General features: G+C 52.4%; 1 protein-coding gene across 3 annotated transcripts; it reads right to left on the bottom strand.

Moving 5' to 3' along the window:
- Positions 1–1,981: 1,981 nt before the first annotated feature.
- On the bottom strand, positions 1,982–16,722 carry P2ry2 (purinergic receptor P2Y2). Of its 3 annotated transcripts, XM_057778368.1 has the most exons (4): positions 16,414–16,722; positions 10,647–10,689; positions 9,278–9,461; positions 1,982–4,448 (listed from the first exon to the last, which is right to left on the bottom strand). In XM_057778368.1, the coding sequence occupies exons 3-4, from the start codon at positions 9,337–9,339 to the stop codon at positions 3,320–3,322; spliced, it is 1,191 nt and encodes a 396-aa protein (XP_057634351.1). In that variant the 5' UTR covers positions 9,340–9,461; positions 10,647–10,689; positions 16,414–16,722; the 3' UTR covers positions 1,982–3,319. The 3 variants fall into 3 exon arrangements, with proteins under 3 accessions (XP_057634351.1, XP_057634350.1, XP_057634352.1); XM_057778367.1 differs by lacking the exon at positions 10,647–10,689; XM_057778369.1 differs by lacking the exons at positions 10,647–10,689; positions 16,414–16,722 and having other exon boundaries at positions 9,268–9,383.
- Positions 16,723–17,227: the final 505 nt, after the last annotated feature.

Below are 17,227 nucleotides of genomic sequence, written 5' to 3'. Positions count from 1 at the left end.
GCCAAGCAGGGAGGAATCGAATCGCTCTTTCCCCTAGATGGACCTACATCCTTTCTTTCACAGCCTGTGGGGTAGGAATTTTGGTCTCAGGATTTCTGAGCAAAAGGGACCCAGGCACTTGCTGACTGAACTTTGGGAAGGCTGGGTCCAAGGGCTTACCTCATGTCCCTGGCAGTGAGCGTGTGGAGCATTTTCTGTGTGGCAGACGCTGGACTAAGTGGTGTGTGTGTGTGTGTACCCAAGTAAGAGCCTGTGTGGGCAGTTATATCTCACTGAGATGACTAAGTGAGGGGCCATGAGATGGAGCAATTGGTCCAAGGGACTATGTTGGAAGATTAGGTGTGACCTTCAAACCAAACCTGGGAGCTGCTCCCCTTCCCACTACACTGACTGTCTGGGCCTGAGTCAGGAGAAAGAGCACTGATCAACTCTCCTGCCCTGTGACATGTGGGACCTCTGGGGATCCAAAGTTTTTCTTGACTCAGTCATACTTGGCTGCATTACCTGCAACTCATCTAATTGCTGGCTCCTGCTTCGTCGACTGCTGAGCGGCACTGATAATAAAGGATAAATAAGTCGTGTGTGAGTCCCGCTTGGTGCCCTGCGACCCGTTCTAAACAGACCAGTCCAAATCTGCCATGATGCTTGTAGCACAGGGCTGGCATGGGCTGGACACGCACCAGCACTGAAACAATGAGACATGTTGTCTGTGATCTTTTCTGATCTCGCAGGACAAGGGCATCGGTGTCCTCCACTGAGAACAGCAGCTAGAGGGACCAGCATGCATTCACCCTTTTTGTTCAGCTTGCCCCCTCCTAGTTCTCGTGTGTTAAGTCCCTGTCACAACTCTCCAGCTCTCAGGGGAGGAGCTGGGCAGTACAGGAGACGCAGGACATTCTCGAAGTCACTGACCTGTTGGCACAGCAACAGGAGCAGCCCAAGCCCCTGGCCGACGCCCAGGAACCACACCGGCCTACCCACTGGCCTTGGACAGGCTCCCTCCCCCTCGGGTTTTAAGTCTGCAGCTGGGCCTTTGTCTAGTGGTTGGGTGTCTCCTGTGCCCTTTCGCAGTGGCCTCCAGGAGTCAGCAGCCTAGGACATGGTATCAGGGTAGGAAGTGGGCAGAGAGGCCCAGAGGGTAAGGAGAGATATTTTGAGGATAGACAGGTCACCTCACGTCATTGCTGGACAATGGTCTGGGGTTGATGGAAAATCTTGGTCTTAACTTGGGCTGAAAATAGCACAAGGCAGAAGGGTCAGGAATCTTACCCGCCAGGCAAGTGACCTGGACCCTGGGCAACAAGGTTGGATGTGTACAGCAGTCTGATTGGTTCCTGGATGTAGGACTAAAGGCCTAGGCCCCTGGTTCCACTACTACCAGTAGCTGCCACAGAACTAGGTGGTAAGAGCCCTTCCTGTCCCCTAGACTGTGTCCTCCGAAATCTGCACGCAGTGGTTCAAAGAAAGCTTCCTGGGGGCAAGACAGTGTGGTCTCTATCCACATGGGGGCTGAGTTCTGTGGTCTCTAGAGCAGCTACAGAAGGAGAAGGGAAACTAAGGGGGCTCTGGTCCGTGGTGAAAACGGTCCTATCCCCAACCACAGTGAACAGTAGAGGTCTCAGCACAGTTCTATTTCTCTGGAGGAAGGATCTGGCCTGCAGGAAAGACCCAGGACAGTCAGTGGAAGTCACCAAAGCTCAGAGACTCCAGGTCTCTAACTGTAGTGTGAACACAGAGTGTGGGAAGTGAGCATCTCACACCACTCTGGGCAGATGACGCTAAACTACACACATAATGCAGAATAATATCTTGGGTCCCGGCCTGTGCTGGCTCCTTGTCACTTGAGGGCGCTCTGGAGGTAAGCTGTATAAACAGATGCTTATAAACCAGTTACATGGGGGCTGAAGTGAATCCTTTGAGCCCAGGAATTCCAGGTTATTCTGAGCAACATCTCAAACCAACAAAATGTACAAAGAGCAAGTGGGAATGCCTCGCCTTTAATGGCAGAGAGGGGAGGGTGGAGATTTAGGAGGCAGACAAGGTGAGATGGGGAGACAGGGACCTCCTGTCCCTGAGGCCAAGTGAGACCTGTCAACTGTGTCTGTTCCTGCCTAAACCCCAGAGCTGGCCTGTCCACTTCCTGGCATTCTAGGGAACCCTCCCTGACCAGGGGGTCACACAGTCCTAGCTACACAGTGTGGTTGGTAATGAAGTACCCTGCACCTGCTTTTAAGAACCAGTTGTTGGGATAGATGTGGCATCTGCCTGTAGTCCAAGCACTTAGGAGATGAAGACAAGAAGATAAGGAGTTCGAGCTCAGCTTCAGCTACATGGCAAATTTGAGGCCACCAATGGTTACCTGAGATCCCACCTAACCAGCGACTCTAACTTCCTACTCCCCACAAAAAAGAACCATGATTGATTTTTAGGAATTTTGCAGAGGCTGCCGTTGTGCTGGTAATTGGAAGCTGAAATTTGATTGGCCACGGTGGGGCTTCTTGCCCCACAACAATCGGCAGTGCAATAAATAAAGGGCTCCTCCCAGTTCAGTTAAATGGTTTGACATTTACCGGCACGTGTGAAGCTGTGTGAACTGAGAAACCCCAAGAACTAGACCCCTACTTGACTCTTCTCCGTGCTTGGCAGAATACAATACAGAAGACAGGAAGCTCAAAAGCAGGGTTGACCTGGGGCTCTGAAGAGGGGTCCCTGACAGAAACTTCCGGGAGACAGTAGTCAGAAATAACTGGCCTTTGCATAGGTGACGAACGCTTCCCCGCCAGGCCCTGTCCTCTCACCAGGAGCACAGTCTGACAGGCGGCACGATCTTTGATATAAGTTATGGCTTCTACCCGGCTTCCAGCCCAGGGGATCCTCCAGAAGGAACTGAAATCAGTCCTCAGGTGTTTGTCTCTTGGCCTGAGGGTCTTCCTCTGAGCCGAGTCCACTGGAGTGCCAATTCCATCCCAAGCCACGATGGGGACTTAGCGCTGCTCACTTACGAGAGTCCACTCCTACTTCAGGTAGCTAGCCTGGATTCTGCTGTGTCTTCTCTGGGCTTGTTCCTCCCTTGGATTTATGAGGCTGAAACAGCCCTCCTGAACCCCAACCTTGGCAGGAATGGCAGCTGTCTGCATGGAGTCAGGTGTCAATGCCTTTCTTAAAGTATGATTTCCCGACTCACATAGATAAATGATTGGGGACTTTGGGGTCCACAGGATGAGTATTCTGAGCTGTTGCCAAATGAGAATTGCTGACGATCCACCTCGGAGGACATCGGCCCATTCACGTGAACACGAGCACGCCTGAGGGCTCCGACCTATAGTCGAATGTCCTTAGTCTGGTTCCCAGCTGCAGTGGACTCTGTCCGTCTTGAGTCATCACTGCTGATCGACACATCTTTCCTGGCTGTGTCAGTTCTGTGAGACCTGTGCAGGCCCAGCCTGCGACGAGCCTGGGGGCGGGGGATGGGTTCTGTGGGTGGCTTGGCATCTCGGGCAAAGCGGACAAGTCTCTGCCCTGCCAGGAAGTAGAGCACAGGATCAAGGCAACTGTTGGCGCTGGCCAATGGCCGGGTGATCTTGTATGCCATGTTGATGGCATTGAGGGTGTGGCAACTGAGATCAAGCGATCGGAAGGAGTAGTAGAGGGTGCGGGTGACATGGAAAGGCAGGAAGCAGAGGGCAAAGACGGCCAGCACCAGGGCAATGGTGCGCACAGATTTGCGCTTGGCCCGAGGCAGACCTGTGGTCCCATAAGCCGGTTTGAGCAGCCGCCGCGCCATGAGTACATAACAGACAAGGATGATGGAAAAGGGCACAGCGAAGAGCAGACTCAACATGACGGAGCTGTAGGCCACAAAATGGCTGAAGAGCTCTCGGGCCGAGGTGTCGTGGCAGGTGATGCGGGCCCCCCGTACACTGGTGGTGACAAAGTAGAGCACGGGTGCCTGGCAGGCCAGCACCAGAATCCACACGGCAGCAGCCACGCGGCGGGCATAGCGGGCGCGGCCCCAGCGCAAGGAGTGCAGAGGGCGCAGGACACCCAGGCACCGGTGCACACTGATGCAGGTGAGAAAGAGGATGCTGCAGTAGAGGTTGGTGTAGAAAAGGAAACGCACCAGCTTGCAGAGCACCGTGCTGAATGGCCAGTGGTCCCCCTTGGCATAGTAATAAACCAGCAGCGGCAGAGAGGCTGCGTAAAAAGAGTCAGAAACCGCCAGGTGGAACATATACGTGGTGGAGGCGTTCCAGGTCTTGAGGCGGCACAGGAAGACGTAAAGAGCCACAGCGTTCAGGCACAACCCGAGCACACACACCACGCCGTAGGACATGGGCAGCAGCACGTACTTGAAGTCCTCGTTGAAGCGGCACTTGTAGCCCAGTTCATCCCCCTCCCAGGTGCCGTTGATGGTGCTATTCCAGGAGTCCACGTCTGCTGCCATTGTCCTGAAGAAAAGGGAGGAGTGAAGAGGAAGCCATCAGGACTGGTGCTCACCCGTTAAGATTTGCCTAGGGCAAGAGGTATAGCTTGTAACAAAACCCTTGCTCAGCATGCAGGAGGCCCTGGGCTACACTCCAGCAACACACATACTAAAGATGTGCCTAAACGAGATGTGGTGGTACACTCTTGTAATCCTAACTCTTGGGGAGGAAGAGGCAGAATTGTCAGTAAGACGAGCTTGGGCTACATAGTCAGCCTGGGCTCCATAGTAAGACCCTGTCTCAAAACAAAACAACAACAAAAAGATCATCTACAAAACAAAACAAACAAAAACCCTCACTTGTTTACCCAATTCAAAACTTTTATTGTCATGTGATCTGCTCTCTCCTCTGAACTTGAGAGATCCATGAAAACCAACCTCACACAATTCTAACATCCACACAGGCTGAACAAAGTCCAAGGGTTGACTCTCGCCCAGCAGCCTGTTGTTGTAAGTGAAGCACTATTGGGGCACAGCCACACCCGTGTTGAGTTGAGCGGTTGTCATCAAGGCCATGTGGTCTTTAAAGTCTAAAATATTTACTCTAGAACCTGCCGACCCTTGATCTAAATCCCTGAACCATAGAGGTCAAGATCGAGGACTCAGAAGCGTTAGACTGAGGTCTGGAGATTCCAGATGAGTTGCAAGACATTTAATCACACTGTGTAAAGACATTTCTGTTTTACCTCACCTACCTAAGACACCTTCTGATTGGTTTAATAAAGAGCTGAATGGCCAATACCTAGGCAGGACAGGATAGGCAGGACTTCCAGGGAGAGAGGGGAACTGGGGAAGAATCTGAGGGTAGGGGATTTGCCAGCAAGGAAGATGGAAGTACAGTATGGAGGAGAGGTAATGAACATGTGTCGGAACATAGATTAATATAAATGAGCTAATTTAAGTTTTAAGAGCTAGTTGAAGGCCGGGCGGTGGTAGCATACTCCTTTAATCCCAGCACTCAGGACGCAGAGGCTGGAGGATCTCTGTGAGTTCAAGGCCAGCCTGGTCTACAACAGCTAGTTCCAGGACAGGCTCCAAAGAAACCCTGTCTCAAAAAAACAAAACAAACAAAAAAGAGTTCGTTGAAAACAAGTCAAGCTTTCATAATTAATAAAAAGACTCCCTGTCATTCTTCGGGAGCTGGCAGTCCAAAGGAAGTCGGCTATACAGCAGGGTATAATTTCAGATTATTGGCCTTCTGCTGTACTCCAGTGCCACTGCCCACTGAGGCTTCTCTGGCCTGGGCATCCAGCAACCTGGAGCCCTCATGGACTTTCAAGCTCAGTCTCTAATCTCTGCGAGCTGGAGAATCTGCAACGGTCTCCAGTTTCTTGTTCAATTACCTTTTTAGATATTTAATTGTGTATGTGTGTATATGTGTGTGTGTGAATGCTTCGCCTGCGTGCACATCTGTGCACCAAGTATGTGTATGTGTGAGTGCCTCACCTGTGTGCACATCTGTGCACCGTGTGTGTATGTGTGTGTGTGAATGCTTCGCCTGTGTGCACATTTGTGCACCAAGTATGTGTGTGTGTGTGTGTGTGTATGTGTGTGTATGAATGCTTCGCTTGTGTGCACATCTGTGCACCAAGTATGTGTGTGTGTATGTGTGTGTGTGAATGCCTCGCCTGTGTGCACATCTGTGCACCAAGTGTGTGTGTGTGTATGTGTGTGTGTGTGTGTGTGTGTGTGTGAGTGCCTCGCCTGTGTGCACATCTGTGCACCAAGTATGTGTCTGATGCCTGCAGAGGTCAGAACAGTCAATGGAACTGAAACTACGGAGCTGCTCTGTGGGTACTGGGGACAGGAGCAACCACGGAGACACGTCTCCAGCCCTTTGTTCAATTTTTTATTTTCTTTTCATATTTTCAAGACAGGGTTTCTAAATGAAACCCTGGATGCCCTGAAACTCGCTCTGTAGACCAGGTTGGCTTCAGACTCAGAGAGATCTGCCTGCCTCTGCCTCCTCCACCACCTTCAGTCCCAGTACTAGAATTAAAGACGACACCAATACCACCTGGCCTCAACGTTTTTTAAAAAAGGTGTTACTATTGTATTCTGGGACGTTTACATCTGCATACAGCAATTCTGTTCTCCGCCTGTGAGGAGATGTCCAGATGGAGCAGTGGCCTTCCTGAAGAGTCCTCGAAAGTCAGGGGGAGGTTCCCTTGGCGGAACCTCCCCTGGTACCTTTGGCACAGCATGCCTTTCCACCCTGTCTGTGTCTGCTACTTTATTCCCACGTTACTCACAGGGCCTAAGCAGCCACTGGGCAATGAATGCCTGGAGGGCTGGTGGCCACTTTCCTCCTCTCTGACTAATGTGAGGAGCCCGCATCTGCCATCCCAATACTTGGGAGGCTGTGGCAGAAGCAGCAGGGTTTGAAAGAGCCTGGGCTACATAGAAGGACTGCCTCAGAACAAGCGGTGAGGGGCTGGTGCAATGACCCAGTGGGTAAAGGCACTTGCTCCCAAGACTGAGGTCAATCCGAGGACCCCACACAGTAGAAGAGACTCCATGTGGTCCTCTGACCTTCACATGGGCACTCTGCACATTGGCAGACACACAAAATAAACAGTTGACATCACAAATATGAAGTATGTGGATAAAAAAGGAAATAACAACTCTGCCTGGGCTAGAATAGAAAGGTTTTGTCCAAAGGCAAGACTTGACTTGACACAGTCCATTGTGGTAAGCGGTGGACAGCTGGCTTCCTTCACCTTCATTTCGCTGAAATAATAACGTTGTCTGGCTACAGAGAACAAGATTGTATAACTAAATCTTATCTTACTGAGCAGATTCACAATAAATAAAAAACCTTTTTATGTATCTATTTATTTTATGTATATGAATGCTTTGCCTGCATGTATGTACTTGTAACATATGTGTACCTAATGCCTCATCAGAAGGTGCTCAGAATCCCTGAAACTGGAGTTAGGGATGGTGGTGAGCCACCATGTAGGTGCTGGGTCCTCTGTGAGAGAGGCAATAGCTCTGAACCACTGAGGCTTTCTCCAGGCCAGAAATATTAATAACAATTTATGTGTGTGAGTTTTTGCCGGAATATGCATGCACTGTCATGCACCCTGAATGAACTGGGGTAACAAATGGTTGTGAACCACCGGATGGAACCAAACCTGGGTCCTCTGTAAGAAAACTGCTAAGCTACCTCTCCAACTCCAAGAAATAGCAATTTTAACAACAACACAATGTTTTTTAAACCATAGTAGTCCTCCCTTAGAGGCACTTTATGGAATTATTTTCTCATTTTTCCATAATAATTCTACATTCTCTCTGTTTAAAGCAAAGCAAAACAAAATGACAATACCAACACAGCTCTCAGCTGCAGGCAGGGAGCAGTGTCCTGGACTGAAGGACCACAGCAGACTGAGCAAGCCTCCCACGTAAGGAGCCCTCCTCCCTCTTAGGGGTCAATCCCCCACCTTGGGGAATGGTGGTTCCCAGCCTCTCCTCCTCTGCTGTCCCCTCTGCGCTTCTGTCCCTGCCCGCTGGGCTCCACAGTAGCCCTCTCCTTGTCTTCTGTCTGATTTCCTGCTGTTCCCTGCTGGTGGAATCTCTGACACTTAGAAGCAGGGTGGGAACTTCCTCGTCCCCAGAACCACAGAGCTCCCTTTCCACCTGTCTTAAGACATCCTGGCCTCTGCCTCCAGGCCAGCTGAGAACTCTATCACAATGGCCCTGGTCCAGACTGACCCTGCCCATCCTCTCCCTCCCTAGGCCAACTCACTAATCTGTAAAGCCCATTTGCTAGTTCCCAGCCTCTCCTTCATCACCAATTCCTGATCTCTGCTCCCCTGAAACCTCATCTCAGCTCCATGAAGACTGCTCTATCTGACTTGGTCACTGGCCCCCTCCACCGGTTGGCTCTGCTGCTATGCCCGGTTCTGGCTGGCGGTGCCCCAGGAATTCCCAGTTTCTTGGAGAAGTGAGCCCTAGAGAGTTCATCCAGGCCTCCTCACCCTTGTTCACACTGTACTGACGGCTTCAGAAACCATTCCAGAATGATCCTTTAAAGACTAGACTTGCCCCACCCATTTCTCCAGCCTTAAGGTACTTGTCTTTCCACCCCCGCCCCAACACGTTTCTTTGAAGCCTAGATCCACGTGATGATTTTCTCTGTACCAATAGCCCAGCAAGAGGCCTGACCTGCAAGCACTTGTTGCAAGAAAGGATGAATGAATGAATGAATGAATGAATGAAGAGGAAATGATGCATTAGAGGCTGTGGGAACCCAGAGGAGTTGAGCCCACAAGTCACGAGGCTCGGCCAAATCCTCCTGTTTGAGAGGGATCCTTCAACCACCTCTTTTGTTCAACACTGACAGGACCCAGGCGACCCTGCCCTGCCCTGCCCTGCCCTGCCCTTCTATGTAGCCAGGGAAACAGTCTAGGATTGGTCAGGTGGCTGAGGCAACCCCACACTTTCCCTGACCCACCTCTGGCTCAGTCTAATCAGTTCCACAGCATGCAGCCCCCTCTGCGACCTTCCTATTCAGTGGGAATCTGATCAGGTTTAAGCAGCTCCCGCGAGGCGGCATTCAGTACCTGGTAAATACCTAATGTAGAGGTTAAGCTCTCTGTTTTGGTTATACTGGAAGGAACTGGAAAAACTAGGCTTGACACTGAGGGTTGTCTGGCTGCAGAACCTGGGATAAAGAAGCAGAACACAGTCCCTGCCTCGGATCCCATTGATGCAAGCAGAATCCAGTGCACACACACATACAAAATGCCCAGCCTCCCAGCCAGGGGACCTGCCTCCCACACCTGGCTGGACCTGATCAGTCTTGCTCTTGGTGCAGTGAGGATGCTCCGTGTGGGCTCCAGTTCTTCACTCATAAATGCTCAGACCTGGACCAGCCGCTGGGACCGAAGCAGGAAACAGGAAGAACAGGTTCCTGGGCCTGGGGCCGCACCGTGCCTCCAGCATTTTCCAGGGCAAGCAGCTGCCTGGAGGGCTCCTGTAGACACCCAGAGACAAAGACGTAGGTTCAGAATCTGCCGGTCCGGCCATATTCTCTCTCTCTCTCTCTCTCTCTCTCTCTCTCTCTCTCTCTCTCTCTCTCTCTCTCTCCTCTTCTCTCTTTCTCCCTCTCCCCTTCCCTTTCATAACCCACTAAATAAATATCCAACCTCACTCTGCTACCTGAGCTGACTGCCCATTTAACGGAGAAGAAACTCAAGAGCTGAGCCGTGAGCCCCTCATATGCAGCAGACACAGGGAATTTGCTCGAGAGAGGATAAACCTGCCTGGGAGGACCCCTCTGTGTGGGCAGGTCCCAGCACCCACCAGGAACCTCCCGAACAATTTTTTTTACTTTATTTGGAGCCTGTCCTGGAACTCACTCTATAGACCAGGCTGGCCTCGAACTCATAGAGATCCGCCTGTCTCTGCCTCCCAAGTGCTGGAATTAAAGGTGTGCGCCACCACTGTCTAGACTAAATTTTTTTCTCTTGAGAAAGAGTGCTATACATCTCAGGCTATACATCTCACCATATAGCTGAGGATCAACTTGACTTTCTCATTCTTCTGTCCTTAGCGTCCAAGTGCTGGGTGTGTAGACATGCCCCACCACACTCTGTCTGTGTGGAGCTGGGGCTAGAGAACCCAGGGCCTCAAGCGTGCTAGGCAAATACTCTCCAATGTGAGCCACATGAACACCCTTTTTCTTTGGTCCTGAAGGTTGAATCCAGAGCCCGAAGCATGCAAGGCTACTACTGAGCTACGCTTCCAGCTCCCCTCCCAACCCAGCTCCCGAATATCTTTTTCCATTTGCACTTTCTCAACAGTGGGGAGTGGAGCCCCCAAGCTGGAGGTGCAGTGTAAAGATGGGAGAGCAGGAGGGGGTGGGTGGCTGCAGGGTAGAGGACCAAGACGGGGCCTGGGAAGTGCCTCTTGGCACTGATGAGTTGATGATGCGCCTAGCCTGGTATTTTAGGCTGACATGGGCCCGAGTGTGGTTGCTCTCTGGCAGTCTGTTGAAGAGTCTGGTGGCAAGATAAAAGGGCTCCCCTTTGCACCCTGTCCTCCGGAGGTGCCTGACCAACCAGCTAAGGCAGAGCACACCGCTTTCTCAAAGGGCCTCTGCCACCCTCCTAGCTTCCCTCCTCTCAATATCCCACCCCATCTGAAGCCCATCACTCACCAAGCTCAGCCAGCGGAGTTCCTTAGACGTCTCTGTACGCCCTCTGCATTGAAGTAGAGACACAGGACTAAGCTTTCCCTCGGAACCACCGTCCCCTCTACTTCAGTCCTCGCCTCCCTCTTGCCCTGCCTGCTCAACCTTAACTCTTTAGTCACACTGTCTTCTTCATACCTACCTTTAACCACATGCCCTTGAGTGCAAATCCTTCCATAGCTCCCTACTGCTGCTAGGTTAACATACAAGGTTCCTGGCCTTGCCCTTAAGGTCCTAGCTGAACTGGTCCCTGTCATCACTAGAAAACCTACCATCTTCCCCTCTCCCCCATCCTCCTGTCTCAGTACAACTCAAGCAGTTGAATGGTTCTGTCTCACTCAGCGATAGCTCCCTGTTCTCTACCATCACTCTCGTGGGGAGAGCTGAGCATTATCTGTGCCCATTTTTATGTTGGGTGGCTTCATGAACCTCTTCATATTTAATTTGAAGGTTTCAGCAGGCTAAAATAACCTCCTTAGACTCACAACTCTAGCAAACAGCACAGAGTTCTGCTGTGCCCCGACCACTAGCTCCTACCCTCCCATACAATGCCCAGATGCCATCCCCAGGGAGATCCCCGGCAAAGCTCTGCCTCTTTGTTCCATCTCCAGAAGAGGAGGTCTGACAACTCCTACCTGGTTCTTTCTCACTAGTCCCAGGCTAGTAAGTCTAAAGCCAAGAGGAGGAAGCAGAGCTGGTCCTAGGCTGGCAGCGGACTTTCCTGGGTGGTTGGACAACATTCCAGTTCCTCTACTAGGGTGGCTCTGGAATGCGCCACCTGCCAGGCTGGTGGACTCTGTCCAGCTTCGCGGGGAAAGTGTCTTATCACGGCCCCAGAGAACTGCTACCTACCTGCCTTGGTCAGAAAGAGATTTTGAGAGGGGAACTGAGGACCTGGAGTTAGAACAGCATCAAGAGGGAGGTGAGCGCACAGGGTGGATGGGGAATCTGTTCTGCCCTTGCCAGCTGTCAGATGGGCAGAGCTGCCAATCCCATAGCCTGCTGGTCAGTCTCTTCTTGACAGAACAGAACTTGTTTGTGAGCAAAAACTTCACACACACACACAGACACACACACAGACACACACACACAGACACACACACAGACACACACAGACACACACACAGAGACACACACACACACACTGCAGAATAATAAGAGAGGAGGTTGCCTTGCAGGGTAGAGACAGGAGGGATGGGAGCACCCCCAAAGCAAGAGAGGCAAGTAGGCCTGCAGGGATTATGGGTAAAGCTACGGTGGCAAGGTAGAGCCAGGCTAACCTAAGATCAGTACCTCACACTCCCAGACCCATCTTCGGGAGAAGGAGGCCCAGAGCCCTCAGCAATCCACCACACATCGCGTTCCTAGGTATGTCCTCGGCTGCTCTGAGATTACATTCTGCCCTGATCTCCGGATGTTTGTTATCAAGGTCAGGGGTCAGGGAGACACACCCAGAAACAGACAGTGACAACTCAGGCTGCTCAGGCCTGAAGGAAGCCGAGGAGGCCCTTCTGGGAAAGGAGGCAGCGTAGTGGGGAGGCCCCTGCTCGGGAAGGTTTCCTGGAGAAGAGGACACCTGACTTGTGGTTAGGAAGATGCAGAGGCATCAGGTGGGTGGAGGGAGAGTGAGCACAAATCTGGGCAAGATGACCTGAACTCAAAGCAACCTGCGGTTTGAGCATAGTACGGGCAATCTGAGCAGCACAGGATTAGGAACCTAGGAGTCACTGCCTGTCTGTCCCTTCCCAAACATCCTCCACGGGGTTAGGGGATAGCAATTCCCCCAGCTGTGCCTGGTGTCTTACACCAGGCCTAGTCTGGGGACACAGCTCAGGGGTGACCTCTGATGGTATCAGGTGGTGAGACTGTGGTGTAAGGACCTCCACAGAGCACAAAGCTGAGACTCCAAGGGGAAAGGGCCTACCTAGCCAAGGCAGGACTCCAAGTCATGGATTTTACCTGACCCAGCTCAGCCGAGTGCAGCACAGGCTGCCTTCAGAGATGGGCTAAATGGGCTCAGAACCACAAGAGCCCAGACTCCACCCCAGCCAAGCACACCTGAGTGCCTCCAACAAGACCCAACTTGGAGCCTGTTATGCTGTGCAGTCTGGATCAAGTTAGACCCAGTCCCCGAGTGTGAGTTCTTTACTGGTCAAACTGGGAGAGCCACAGGTCCGTGAGAGCAGCTCACGGAGAACGGGCAAGACCAGGGAGCAGTGGGGGTGGGGCCCACAGGGAGAAGATGTGCACAATCCGGGGTTGCAGGCACTATCTTCCCATCATGGCAGGAAAATGCTGAATTCTGGGGTACTACAACACTTCTCATCAGGAGGTCTGCTCTAGGTCCCCAGCAGAGAACAGAGGTCATGGTCCAAGCTGTGACCAGGGAGGGGCAGGAAGCATCCATCTTGAGATGGGAGAACCCAGGTTCATATCACAGGATGCACAGAAGGAGACGAGAGCCGGGCGGTGGTGGCGCACGCCTTTAATCCCAGCACTCGGGAGGCAGAGACAGGCGGATCTCTGTGAGTTCGAGGCCAGCCTGGTCTACAAGAGCTAGTTCCAGGACAGGAACCAAAAAGCTACGGAGAAACCCTGTCTAGAAAATCCAAAAAAAAAAAAAAGGCAACGAGACAGACTCTCCTCCGGGCAGTGACTCTCCGAGTCTAATTCCAAGAGTGCCTGAATCCCATGCTGTTCCTCCCGTCCACCTGCCGAAGCAGGGGCTCTGTCCAAAGCTCTATTTCTTGTGGCTCCAAAAAGCCTTGGCTGAGACTCTCAGAACCCCGGGAGTTTGTGCTCAGAGTAATGCAACAGTAACTCACAACCTTAAGAACCACAAAGCTCCAGCAAACGCCTGCCAGTGTCCGCAAACGCGCAGCTTCAGAGGATGAACTCTGCCAGGCCCTCTGAGGAGTGCACAGGGATGGACAGGTTATCTTGGGAGATCCAACCGTATCCAAAGGGAACGCAGGGACTAGGAACTCAGGGTCACAGAGACTGGGGCAACCTGTATCCTGGGGAAATGGTTAGTGGAAGCCTCCCCAAGGAGCTGGCCTTAATAGATAACTTGGGGTTGTCAGAGCAGACAGAGATGGGGAGGGAGGAAGCCCAGGCCAAGACCCAGAGGGTGAGGGTACAGGCTGTTTAAGAAGTGCCGGGAGAGCCTGTGTGGTGGCATGGAATGTGTGGGGGCCAAGGAATTCATACGAAAGGGCTCAAATGCCAAGCTGAGAGCTTTTTCTCCCGCTTAAAAGGGAAGGCATTTTCAGAGTTGACCCTTGCAAAGATGGCACCAATGGAAAGCAGCTGGCACCAAGGAGTCTGGAGGGCACGGGTGATCAGGGGAGAGAATCTGGGTCCGGGACTCCCTGTGAGCTTCCTTCCAGACCCAAGCCCAGGCCTGGGAAAGTCTCTTACAAATTGAACTCTCCAGGAGGCTTTATCCATACAAGCTGGAGGGAGGCCCAGCGCCTAGACCTCTCTTCTGCAGGAACAGTGACAGAACAAGAAAATGCAGGACTGAGTTGGGCCCAGCCAGCCTAGGATGCCATTGTCTCCATCACGAATCCTGCCACTCCTTCTATAGCAAGACTGAAGCAGGTCTCTGGGTTTGGGCAGCAGGGCTAAGAAGGAGCGACTCTCTCTCTCAGACCCAGAAGGGCTGGGGTATAGCTCAGCTGGTAAAATGCTTACCTAGAATGCAAGAAATCTTTGGTTTGATTGCCAGCACTAAATAAAACAAGTACATACCTACAAGCCCAGCATTCAAAAGGTGGAGGCAGGAGGATTAGAAGTTAATGCCATTCTACAGGCTGAATTCAAGGTACATAAGTCTCAGAGGGTGGAGGCGGGGACTCACTACGGCGGCACTTCAGGAAACAAGGAGTTTCTCTTCTGAATATCCGCTGTACCTGTTCACTCACTTCCAAAATACTTCCTGGCACATGCCGTGTGCCCTATCTGAGCTGGATGACAGGGACACAGTGAGAAAGCAGCGATGGTCCAGCTTCACAACACAGTCTGACTTCTCTAGAGATTAAGGAGGGTCCTGAGCCAGGTTCTTCCCATTAGGCCCCACTGGTGGCCTAGAAACCTAAGGGCATCTCAAGGGTGCACAGACAGGCCCTGGGAAGGCAGGTAGGGGACAGAGGAGATGCCATTGGAGGCCACTTCCTACTCAGCAGGTCAGCAAGATCTTCCTGGTCCTGTAAGCAGACTGGGAAAATGGTGGCTATCCAGAAACAGCTGGGCAATTAGGGCTTCAGAGTTAGGTTACCGGCAAACCTCTGTGAGTTTGAGGTCAGGCTGGTCCACATAGTGAGTTCCAGGCTAGCCAGGACTACACAGTGAGAAGCCAGTGTTCAATCTCCCTTCCTCACCCTGAAGCTTTGGTCCTAGAGGGGAGGCCTCAGCTGGGGCAGGTAGGCAGGAGTCCCAGTTTTATCTGCCTTTGTGACCGTGGACAAGACATTCTCTATTTTTCTCATCTACAAAATAAAGGTTCCTTTCTCATGGAGCCTTTAGTAAAAGAAAATGAGGAATTTTTGTAAATTGTAACAACAATTCACCAACATTCCAGTTAGTAGCATAAGCATTTATAAATAAAAAGAAAGAAAGAAATCACAGGCATGAAATTAAAGATCTGGTGTCACCCACGAAGCCTTGGTGATGTCCTCACATGTTCTGGTTCATGGGGTGTGGGCAAGAGGGCACCAGAAAGTCACAACCTCAGTCTGCATGTGGGCAGCCACTCCTGAGGATTACCTGTAGGCCAGCCTTCCCATCTCCTCAAAACCCAGGAGAACCCCAAGCACAGAGAAGACCGGCAGACCTCTATGGCAGGACCCCACCCCTCATGCAGGATGGTGCTGGCACTGACCGCCCTTTAGAGGCTGCCTGCTCACAGAATCCCCTTCCTCACACCCCATCCACAGGTAACTGACACTTCCTTGTAGCCCCAACCTGATCTTCAAAAGCCATTATTCCAAACTTGATCCAAAACAGGGCTGCTGATCCAGGGACTCTGGGGATGCCTTTCTGAGAACAGCTGACACCTAGCCCTATAAATCCTCAAACCAGAAAAGCTGGTTCCCAGCAGGATCTACCCTTGGGTCTAGCTCCTGGAGATCAGTAACACACCACACACACACACACACACACACACACACACACGAATGAGGTGGGCACTGTCTATCTTCTGACAGACCCTTCTAGCACCACCTGCCAGATTAAAAATTTCCAGACAGAGCCGGGCGATGGTGGCGCATGCCTTTAATCCCAGCAAGGGGAGGCAGAGGCAGGCGGATCTCTGTGAGTTCGAGGCCAGCCTGGTCTACAAGAGCTAGTTCCAGCACAGGCTACAAAGCAACCACAGAGAAACCCTGTCTCGACAAACAACAAAACAAAAAAGTTTCTAGACAGATTAAAGTCTTAGCTGTTCTTACATGAAACTGCACCACCTCCACCCCTCCCTCCGCGTCTGCCACTGTCTTCCCAATCTCACCTCCCCCGACTCCTGCAGCGGGCCACCCAAAGTGACTCTGGGGAGAAAGGAAGGAATGCAAATACAAGAACTCTCAGGGCTCCCGGGTCTCTGTCCACAGACTTATGTCTCAGAGATACACACAGACTAATTCAAGTTCAGCCACTCACTTCCCAGGGGTGTGCGCATTCACCCACTAACACACAGATTTCCCCAGTACGTTGGTAAACACACCAGGCTATCACTCACCAAATCCAGAGGAGACAAAGTTCAATAGCGTGCCGGCAGCTCAGCCGGCTCTCACCATCCAGTTTTGTTCAGTATCGGGGCTGGGAGCCAGGGCCCACGGGACAGAGTCACGTAATGGGCTCTCCTGTCCGGCGCTGGGTAGACTGTAGTGCCAGTTCCCAGGCCGCACCCGGCGGCGACCTCTCCGCCTTCCGTTCCCCTCTAGGCTGCCCACCTCACCTCCGCGATGCGCCGTCCCCTCCAAAGGCCACAGTCGCGATTCCTGGCCCCCGAGTCCCAAGCCCAGCCGCGCAGGGGCCCACGTGCCTGGAAGAGCGGCGGTCCCCGCCCCACCCCGCCTTGCTCCGAACCCCACCGCCAGGCAGCAAGCAGGAGGGCGGGGCGGACTCCGGGCAGACGCCGGAGCCGTCCCGGACAGATGCCTCCGGTCTGTCACCCGCCTGGGACGCGGCCTGATTGTCTCTGCGAGGTCAGCACGTCCGCAACTGGTGTTGAGCAGGGAAGGCGGGAGGCGACCATCCTGGCGGGGAAGAGTCCACCTGCCTCGTTCCTCATATCAGAGGAGAGGTTTTCAGAGACGCCCAAGTTTTAGAAGGTTTGCTTGGTGCTGGCGTGGCTCCTGTTGCTCTCCAGCCCACCGATGGACCTTTACACTAACCCGCAGCCTCCCCTTCGCTGCCGCCCTAGTCCATCTCACTTCCGGACGGATCTGCTCCGGACTGCCGGTACCGGGAAGGGTCTTTACCCCTTTTACCACCTCCATCTGCTTTCTCTCTCACTTCACCTCACCAACAGGTCCCTTAAGTCCCTGTTC

Source organism: Chionomys nivalis, chromosome 8, assembly GCF_950005125.1.
Source record: "Chionomys nivalis chromosome 8, mChiNiv1.1, whole genome shotgun sequence".
Taxonomy (NCBI): domain Eukaryota; kingdom Metazoa; phylum Chordata; class Mammalia; order Rodentia; family Cricetidae; genus Chionomys; species Chionomys nivalis.
The sequence above is the reverse complement of the archived record's forward strand: the minus strand, read 5'-3'. Positions and strand labels throughout refer to the sequence as shown.